Source organism: Pollachius pollachius, assembly GCF_949987615.1.
Source record: "Pollachius pollachius genome assembly, chromosome: 1".
Lineage (NCBI taxonomy): Eukaryota > Metazoa > Chordata > Actinopteri > Gadiformes > Gadidae > Pollachius > Pollachius pollachius.
In genome coordinates, this window is record NC_136934.1 from 38,717,673 (window position 1) to 38,728,124 (window position 10,452).

General features: G+C 54.6%; 1 protein-coding gene across 3 annotated transcripts in view; it reads right to left on the minus strand.

The window, feature by feature from the left end:
* Positions 1–10,452, minus strand: part of vps13b (vacuolar protein sorting 13 homolog B) — a 328,377-nt gene that overhangs the window by 895 nt on the left and 317,030 nt on the right. For all 3 annotated transcript variants that reach the window (XM_079746793.1, XM_079746792.1, XM_079746794.1), the window contains exons 59-67: positions 10,081–10,452; positions 9,707–9,874; positions 9,236–9,464; positions 6,436–6,612; positions 5,757–5,927; positions 4,368–4,544; positions 2,130–2,232; positions 572–740; positions 154–234 (exon numbers count right to left, since the gene is read on the minus strand). The exon at positions 10,081–10,452 is cut by the window's right edge and continues 79 nt beyond it. In XM_079746793.1, coding sequence (XP_079602919.1) covers positions 154–234; positions 572–740; positions 2,130–2,232; positions 4,368–4,544; positions 5,757–5,927; positions 6,436–6,612; positions 9,236–9,464; positions 9,707–9,874; positions 10,081–10,452 — 1,647 coding nt within the window. The remainder of the gene's footprint in view (positions 1–153; positions 235–571; positions 741–2,129; positions 2,233–4,367; positions 4,545–5,756; positions 5,928–6,435; positions 6,613–9,235; positions 9,465–9,706; positions 9,875–10,080) is intronic.

A 10,452-nucleotide genomic window follows, 5' to 3' on the forward strand; every position in this document is an offset into this window, starting at 1 on the left:
TAGCACTTGACCTGCTAAATAATGAATGTTTAAACAGTCTCAAGTCTCAACCTGGTTCACTTTAGTTGCATTACAGCAACGAGTGCAGCTGGGACACCGATCCGCTACACACTTTGTCCACAGGAATGAATGAGTCTTTAAAGCAGGACTCACCTCAGTGTCGCTGCTCACGGTCTGCTGCTGTAAGCTGAGGATCAGCTGGCCGGGCTCTCCCAGCTCCTGTCTGCACTCCACCTGCAGTGACATGAACACATAGATTTTATTAAAGCAGGTTCAACAAGTCTTGAAAAGTACAGTTATTGGACATCAAATTTGAATCAGGTTAACGCCCCCACACAAGCTCGAATCGATTTCAGTATTTTCTCTTAGTGTTAACTTTTAAAGGAGCAAAAGTATCGATCTATCGACACATACTGATTTCCCTCCACACAGGCCAATGAAAGCAAGCCAGCAGCACCATACGAGAGCATGTGATACAGCGGCCCTTCTAGCCCCCCCCCCCAACTCCCCCCCACACCCCACCCACCCCCACCGGAGGAGCCGCTACACCAGCCAGGCCCAGTGACTGTACCTCGGTGATGGGGAAGGCCTGCTGCTGGGTGTCCTCGCTGAGGCTGACCACGAACAGCACGTCGGAGGTCAGCAGAAGGCAGCCCGCGTGCTGCTGGCCCGACCCGCTGACGATGGTCACCTCTAGAGCCATGTGCACCTCGGGACGGCCCAGGGACTGCAGCAGCTTCCTGGCGCCGGGGAGAGAGGGTCACGTGTGTTTACAAAAGGGCTCCACGAGTTAGATGTAATATTGTTGGGCAAATCTGTTACCGCCATCGTTCTGTCTTTGTGAATAGAAAAAAATCAGAAACATTATATAAAATGTCGGCAAATCTGTGAACGTCATGAGTGATTTTGTGAATAAAACATTCTGAAATAAGACCACACACACACACATTGAGCTGGACACCTGCAGAGGGGTCAGGGTCATATCCATGTCCCTGTAATTGAACTCTTCACGTGGGGTCTGTCTGGGAGAGCGTGTGTCTGTGTGTGTGGGCAATTCTCCCCAGTTCAACATGGGACATGTGCACTGAGGAGCAAGAAGTGTTTACACACAAGGCAGAAGTGTGTGTGGAGGAGCAGATGGAGGGCGGGCCTGTTAGAGAGGTGTAGCTGTGTTGTGTTCTGCTGACGTTGTTGATAGAGGGTGACCCCCATCAGGGTCTGGGAGACCAGCAGTAGTTGGGGGGGGGGGGGAGAGAGATGGATGCACGACTGACGAAAACCAGCGTGGACGCAAGACGGCACGAATCAAACCCAGAGGGACAATTATCTAGGCTTCTGAGGGTAAAAAAATAATATATTTATATATCCGCGTATGATTAATGTTCTCTTCGAACACACTGTTGATTTTTTGGGCCGCAGCGCCACATATCAGGTGTCCTGAAGAGCCCTTGCACCAATAATTAACAATTTCACGTGACGAGTCGCATGAGGCTTTAAAGTGAAAAATGAATCGCAACGTTTTGAAACTAGTGGAAACAGCCCTCTTGGCTTCAGCGGCTTAAAGGAGGAACAACACGATGGAACCGGGGCGACGGACCATTTGAAAAGCTTCAGGGGCCGACGGCGGGTCCCAGGAGACGATGAGCCTGCACTTCTTCAAGTGAACCCACCCCCCACGAAGCTAACCCCCCCCCCCCCCGACACCAGTCGGCGTTGCCCTCCCTCCCGGACCCCTTGAGGAGGAAGCGAGGGACGGGACGATGGCACGGGCGGACATCTCTGGACACACTCGTGTTTAAATAGCGTGTTTGCTAGAAGGCCAAAGGCCTTTGGCAAGAGGGGGGGGAAGGGCTTGTGTAAACCTTTCTCTGGCTCCGTTTGGACAACGGGGAGAGCGGGCTGGCTTCCATGTGTAGAACCAAGGTCGCGGCTATTTCCTGATCCGCGCGTTTGTCATCCGAGGCAAAAAGTATTTTCACTCCCTATTTTCTTTTCCATTGTTTTTCAAAGGGGAGAGGAGCAGAAGGGGGCGATCCAAGGAAGAACGTGAGTGTTTGGGGGTGAGTGGGAGGCGGGTGAGTTGGAGGGGGGTGAATGGGGGGGGCGTTGTAGCGGCTCTCAGGTCTTACCACACGTATTTGAGGTGGCTGTTGGGGGCCAGGGTGGAGTTGTCGTCGGCAGGCAGGTACAGCTGCTTAGGGAGCTGCCACAGCCCGGCTCCATGCAGGATCCCTGGAGGGGGGACAGAGGACACCAAGCCGTTACCGTCTGCCCCGATGCCCAGCCGCACACGCACACACAAACGCAGTGACAGTGAAAAGGGGCTGCTTCTAACTGCAGCACGGAGGTCGGGTCCACACACTTTGTATAAAAAGAAAGTGCTTCTAGGTGGTTGCTTTTTACATTTATTTAGGCGTCGGAATTCCTCCTGCTAGGAAAACATTGTCTATCCCACCATTTATACTGCAGTGTGTCAGGAAGAGGAGTGGGGGGGCAGTACAGCTAGTTCGTCATCTAAACTCCCCCATTACAGAAACACCAACACACACCATCAGCTTCCTGAAACCAATCCCTGGGTGCCCGTCAGCACAACAACAGTAGTCAGTCAGTTGATGTTGTCATTAAACAGATAGAAAAGGGGGTCCCATTAAAAAACTAAACACATGGTTAGTTCTAACTCATGATGTCATCACTCCAGTACTCTAGAACAAGGCTGGGAGGGGTGTGTGTTCAGTTTGTTCTGCACCTTTCCCTGTGGGGATCTGTGTGTGTGTGTGTGTGTGTGCGTGTGTGAGAATCAGTAAGGTGAAAGAATTAAGGCCTCCACAAACCGACACTCAAGGCCGGAGCGCTAGCGTAAAGCACATCCTCTCTGTGTGTTTATGCGTGCGTGCGTGCGTGCGTGCGTGCATTGGGGTGCTCAGAGGGCCAGGTGAGGTTAGAGCCAGCGACCCCTCTGAGGAGCCATGACTCTTAACACGCAGCTGTTCACCTCATTGGTGCTTTATGTGGTGCAGCAATGTCCTGCTGGTGCCAACAAACCACCACCACTAACACCACCACCACCACCCATCTCCCACTATGTTCTCCCTTCCCTCCTCATCCCATCTTTCAATGACCAGCGAGGGGCGATAAAACACAAACTACCTCTACAGGACCCATTGTAAGTGTGGGGCCTTGACGTCGTATGGCGTCTATGCGAGTACCTGTCCGTATTTTGGACATTTTTCGGCCTTGTTTGTGTGTGTGCCTGTGTGCGTGTGTGTGTGTGTGTGTGTGAGAGTGTGTGTGCGTGTGTGTGTGTGGGGCCTGGCTTAACAGATGCTCCTTCACTGGGGTACGGTTATAAGGGGAGAGAGGTCGCCCCGTGCACTGATGGATTCACGACGCCCGGGCACTCCGAGTCTAAGTCACGCGGCTGTTTATGAGGGCCTGAGCCCCCCTAGTTGACAGACTGCAGGGGGCTTGAGCCCCCCTAGTGGACAGACTGCAGGGGGCCTGAGCCCCCCTAGTGGACAGACTGCAGGGGGCCTGAGCCCCCCTAGTGGACAGACTGCAGGGGGCCTGAGCCCCCCCCTGGACAGACTACAGGGGGCCTGAGCCCCCCTAGTGGACAGACTGCAGGGGGCCTGAGCCCCCCTAGTGGACAGACTGCAGGGGGCCTGAGCCCCCCCCCTGGACAGAGTGCAGGGGGGGAGGCCTCTGTGACCCACAGCACCCTGTCCACTACATGAAGCGGGCCGAGCCTAACCCTTCTGTAGCCTCCTGATACCGTCAAGGATCTAGTGATAGACATCAGGGTTCTCTCTGCAGATCAGTCGGGGCTGTCTGCAGATGGCCATGTTAGAAGATGGCCACACGAGGCTAGCCCTCCGGCACCTTGGATGGTTCTGGTGCTGGATCATGAGAGAATGATGGAAAAAAACTGAAGAAAAAACGGAATCTATGAAAATTGGATTTATGTTTCATTGAGTACTGTTAAACAAACTAAATAAAAGAGGGGGAAATAAGCCGTGCAATTTTCTTTAATTCTGGAAAGGAATTTTAGGTAAGCCTTTTGTAAAACTACCAGCTAGCCTATAATGTTTTCCAATCTCAGAGTCCCTCGTTAGAGGAGCGACTCTGCGGTGGGGCCCGCAGCAGTCGGCCCGTCGCATTTCCAGGGTTCTAGGGTTTCTCCGAGCGCCCCGCTGGGACCCATCGGGTCTCCGGACCGGTTTCTGGAAGCCCTCAACATAAGCAGGACCTTTTACCATGTCTTGTCTTTCACAGACCATCTTGGCATTCGTATTTCCCAGGCATCATAACAAGGGGCCCTTATTTCATGATGCCAAATATCATCATCATCATCATCATCCTGGACTCACCGTATCCGGTCTGGGAGACGAGCTCAGCAGCTCCTCCGATGGGCTTGGTGAAGACTCCCACGATGCCCTTCCCCACACCGGAGATCACCCCTCTGGCCGTGCTGCCGGCCGAGCTGGGCAGGTCCCAGGACCTCTGGAAGTTCTGCATGGGCTGGTCCACGATGCCCGCTATCGCCCCTAGAGGAAGAGGGCAGAACTATAAGTTTGAACTCTGGTTCAATTCATCCCACGGAAAAACTAGATACACTTCCAGACGATGCTTGAGCCGAAACGGTTGCACGCATGACACTGCACGCCAACAACGTTTGCTGCCACTGAGCATAACCTTAAACCAGTGGTTCCAAACCTGGGGGTCGGGAGCCCACTCGGGTTCCCCTGATGTGCATGGGGCTCACAGGAGATGGCTGGCATGAGTGATATTTGATCATCCGTGTGTGGGAGTGCGTGTGGGAGAGCGATGCAATTGAGTTATAGCAGGTCAAGTAGGGACGCAAACAACATCGCTAGCAATGGGGTCACGATACAAATAAGGTGATGAACCGCTGCCTGAGACCATTCACTTACAAAACATCAAAATAAAAACTTGCTGTTCAAATTTCCAAAATGTGAACATCCACCCATTTCAAGCTGGGTGCACCTAAATGGACGTGTTGTCTGTTTTTGAACGTCGTCTCTTCAAGAACACTTAAGTTCAACCAGTTGCAGCAGCAGCAGCTTCTCCTTGTCTCCGTGTCATTCCAGCGCTCCCCGGCCCAAGATGAAGGCCGGCAGCTGTTTGCTGTTCCAGGCGGCTGTGTTCTGCCTGGTGTCCGGGCTGGGATTTACACACAGACCGAGTCTTGCTCTCCTCTCGGTGTTTATTGAGCCCCCGCTGTGCTGTCTCCACTCCCCTGTCTCACAGCCGCTCCTGCGTCTAGCACTTCTGTGTGTGTGCCCAGCGATGGCAGATAAAGGCACAACGTGTCTGTGTGTGTGTGTGTGAGAGAGACTGGATACAATACGTGTGGATGGGAACCACATGCTTCTGTGCAGACGTTTCTTGAGAGACGCTGAGTTGAGCCAATGTGCCCACAAGTTGATGTTGAAATAACTTGTTTCTCTGTGTTGAGTTAAACCTTTGTACTCTCAGTCCGTACCAGTCTGCATTGTTTCAAAAATATTGCTAGCAGTGGTCTATATGTGTGGCCCTAGATGCGTTTCTCTCTATCTAGTTGTGTGTATTTATAAAACCATTAGGAAGAGGTTGGACCTTTCATGAGGGGCTTTCTCGTCTTTAAACTGAGCGAACGAGCAGGCACGGAGACGGCCTTGGTTGCCTGGGCATGTGATGTCACAGTGACACACACCCACATCATGCCGGGAGAAGTGTGTGTGCGTGCGTGTGCCTACCTAACAGGCTGATGCCGAGGCGCGAGAGGCCCTGGCGGAGGCCGTCCCCCAGGCTCTCGGGGAGCTGCCTCCTCCACTCCTCCTGCCGGGTGAAGTGCTCCTCGTCCAGGGACAGCCGGTCCATGTTGCGGGAGAGACTGGTGGCCAGGTTGGTGATGGAGGTCAGGGTGCCTGCGGATGGGTGGACGGAAGGACAGAAAGACACACACACACACACACACACACACACACACACACACACACACACACACACACACACACACACACACACACACACACACACACACACAGCAGACAGACAGACAGACAGACAGAGAGAGAGAGAGGGACAGACAGACATATAGACAAATACACACACAGACAGACAGACAGTCAGCAGATTTACCAATTTATCACAAGGACTGATTAGTGACTCTGTCACTTTTCCACTCCCACCTTGTTGGCTGTGCCGTCCGTGTTTGTGGTGGCTTCTAGTTTCCCTTTTAGGGATTTATAAAGTGCATCATGTTGCAAACCCGATAAAAAACCTAAAAACAATTCACATTCATTCATTCAGCGAATGAAACCCCATGAAGAGCAGGAAAGCATAGATAGGGATACACACGGTGGTCTCGTCGTCAGTGTATGCGGCCCAGAAACCCTGGTTGCGAACACACCTGGTGACACCTGGGGGTCTCACCTTTGGAGATGTGTTTGACGAAGGAAGTGGTCCCTCTGTGGACCCCGCTGACGAAGGCCCCGGGGCCCCGGGTCAGGCCCTCATAGGGCAGCCGGAAGAAGTCCGACACGCCGTTCCCGATGCTGCGCACCAGACTGGCAGGACTGCCCAGGATCTCTAGGGAACCCACCACCCAGCCTGCTCACACACACACACACACACACACACACACACACACGGAGAGACAAAAATAATGCAAACAAGCATTATTGTACTGGTGAACACCTAGTGGGATTGTGATTTAATGAGCTATATTAAATCTCTACCGTCGCCAAGCCAGAGCTTCCATAAGCAGACCCGTGGCAGTGACACTACGCTGACACGTCTCATAAACTCTCAAACCCAAAACTGGACGAAAAACACACGCATCTTCCGACGCACACGCACACTCTCTTAACAACTTTCTCAGCAGGCAGAACCCATCCAGACGCCTCACGGAGACCAACCACCTGCAACGTCTCGGCGTGCCAAAGCCCTCTCTCGCTCTGTGGATTTTTCTACACGTCCAACGGTTTCACCGCTGTTGCAACGGGGGACAATAATTAATAACAATAATGCTGCTACTACGGCAACATTAATGGGAACACATTAGCACACACAGACACGCACGTTTGCGCACAAAATCCCACATATGCCAGCGGTAGATTTACGAGCGTCCACTATCTCACCTCTCTCATTCCTTCACAGGCTCTCCTTCAGAGGCCATGGCTCATTGATATTTATGCGCTGACAATTGCATAAAAAAGAACATGAATTGAGCATTTCTCTAGACGCCAGGCTGCCTTCGCTCTTCGCTGTCCGTGCATTTTTCCATGCGGCCTTTGGCCACTAATGGTTTGAAATCAGTTCCAGCGCGGCCTCGCGGCGGCTTCACATGGTCGGCCGGTCGGCTGTTAGTCGACTAAAAACCCTGACAGGAGCTGTTGTTTACAAGCCAGCTATCAGGACATGAACTGGGTCTGCGTGTGTGTGCGTGTGTGCGTGCGTGCGTGTGTGCGTGCGTGTGTGTGTATGTGTATGTGGACTGAGAGCTCATGATGCCAAGTCCCAGAATGCACTGCGTAGTGCCGGCATCAGGACTAGAGAGACCTTGACCTAGTGAAACTCGAGCATGATGGAGGGCACAATCCGCAGGCTGTTATGGCAGAGGTGGAAAGGGGTCTGGGGTTCAAAACCAAACCATCCGTAATCAGAGAGGAAGAGAGAGAACCAGCAAGAGGTATGGTATATCTTCCTGGGGGGCGGGGGGGTACTTCCTGTTAGCCCAAGGATGATGGGACGGTTCCATGAGCCTCAAGCATCGATGATCCCGAGACATTTTGAACGTTCCACCATGGAGCGATGCGGCCCCTACCTCGGGCCCCGTGGTGCAGCGAGGCGGCCCCTACCTCGGGCCCCGTGGTGCAGCGAGGCGGCCCCTACCTCGGGCCCCGTGGTGCAGCGAGGCGGCCCCTACCTCGGGCCCCTAGCCGTGCGGCGAGGCGGCCCCTACCTCGGGCCCCGTGGTGCAGCGAAGCAGCCCCTACCTCGGGCCCCTAGCCGTGCGGCGAGGCGGCCCCTAGCCGTGCGGCGAGGCGGCCCCTACCTCGGGCCCCGTGGTGCAGCGAGGCGGCCCCTACCTCGGGCCCCTAGCCGTGCGGCGAGGCGGCCCCTACCTCGGGCCCCGTGGTGCAGCGAGGCGGCCCCTACCTCGGGCCCCTAGCCGTGCGGCGAGGCGGCCCCTACCTCGGGCCCCGTGGTGCAGCGAGGCGGCCCCTACCTCGGGCCCCTAGCCGTGTGGCGAGGCGGCCCCTACCTCGGGCCCCGTGGTGCAGCGAGGCGGCCCCTACCTCGGGCCCCTAGCCGTTCGGCGATGCGGCGCTTTACGCCAGGGTAGCCTGAGATGAGCCGCGGCCTCGCCTAGTTAGCTCTCCCACTGGAGCGAGCCTCCTGTTATTGTACCATTTATTACAGTGATTTCTCTGCAATAACACACCATCTCCTCCGAGGCGTGCTGTGATTAAGCGCTCGTAGTGTGAAAGAAAAAAGGTTATTAATCTGCGGACGCTGTGCAAAGTCAAGTCGGTGCATGCATCATTATCCCTGCGGTGTGAAACGCAGAAGGTACGCATCTCACTGGAAGAGTGGAAAAGGAGTGGGAAGGAATGGAGAGAGCCTATTATATGGCATTTGTTCCCATATATGGTTATTGTTAATTCTTCATGTATTTTTATGTATCCTTTTATACATTTGTATTGTCTTTATGTTGTTTACCTTTAGAAGGACAACTTGATAACCCATTTTGGGTTCTTTGGTTCCTTCCTGCACATCTTTGTATAACTCTCCTTCTCACCTCCCAAGCAAACTGTATGTTCCCCTTCCCCCGACTCTTGTGATTTAATGTTGGCAGCAGTGGTTCAGGAGGTAGAGCGGGTTGTCTGGCAACCGGAAAAATACTGGTTCGATACCTGGCTCGAACCTGCAATTATCAAGGTGTCCCTGAGCAGGACACTTAACAGCTCCCGACGAGGGGGCTGTCGCCTTGCTCGGTTTGGGTCTGAATGCGTGCATGAACGGGCAAATGCGTGGCAATGATTGCAAAGCGCTTTGGGTGGCCACAGGTCTGAAAGGCGCTCCATATAAATACAGTCCATAAACACAGTCCATTAACTGACCTTTTGTTAACATTATGTGCAACAAAACAAAAAAAAAAACAGACGAAATAAAGAAACAACTGAAAAAACCCCCCCCGCTGCAAACACAATCTTGCCCCGTGACTCACCGGCACGGAAGAGGGCCCCGGCGGCGTAGTGCATGGCCAGGGCGTGCACCAGCTGGCGGGCCGTGGTGCACACGGGCCCGCGCTCAAACACCGAGAAGGAGAGCGGCGTGTGGTCCGACGCGATGTACAGCTTGAGGGAGGCGTGCACGCTGACCAGCAGGCTGATGGGCCGGATGACCAGCCTGCGCAGCCGCACGGGCCGCACCAGGGCCTGCAGCGAGTGGACCACCTGGGGGGGGGGGGGAGCGGGGTTAGTGGTGAGAAGAAGAAGAAGAAGAAGAAGAAGAAGAGGAGGAGGACAAATATGGAAGAGCAGGAAGAAAAGGATTAAGAGATCAAGTATACTTGGAAGAAGAAAAAGACGGGGAAAGACGGCGAAGAAGAAAACAAAAGGAAATGGACGCATTGGCCGGGGAGAACAGGAGGACCAGGGTGTAAGGCTGGAACAGGTAGAGCAACGCCAAGGAGGACCTGTTCTGGGACGAGCGGTGCAGCCTCAGTGCTGGTGGACGTCCTCTGGGCCCCTGCGGAGCTGGAGGCCAGAGCGCTGTCGGGGATGTAGCTGTGGAACAGCGTCTTGATGTAGTACACAAAGGTGTCCTCCAGGTAGACCCTGGCGGGCTGCAGCTGGAAGGAGACCTGGGGAGAGACACAAGGCAGGGTGGTCATACACAGCCCTTTGGGAGCTGATGTCCAGACAATGCATATACCTGCTGGAAAGGATATTCACTCATTAAAAGGTCTTAACGACCGATTAATGGCAAAAAGTAAAATCCGTACACGTTTCCCTTCTTACACACTCTTAACAGTTAACGTAGGTTGCGTGTGACGCAGCGGTCCCCCACCTGCTCCAGGGTGCAGCAGTCGGCCGCCAGCAGCACCCCCAGCTCTAGGAAGCAGGAGCGCTTGAACTCCTCCAGGGCCTCGGGGGAGGCGGTGGCCGGGTTGGCCTCCGCGCTCCAGGGACCCCCGGCCTCCGCCTCAGACCTCTGCTCCTGGCACAGCAGCACGGGGAAGTGGAAGCTGGCGCGGTTGTACAGCTGGTTGTCCACCTGCAGGCCGGCGCAGTGGAGCCCCACCACCAGCACGCCGTCGGGGGCCAGGGCCCGGGAGTCCGACCCGGGGGAGGCCTGCCGGTCCGGGCCCTGAGAGGGTGGGGGTGACAGTTCGACGAGCAGCTTGGTCAGGGTGAGCCGCAGCAGCTCCACGGGGCCCGA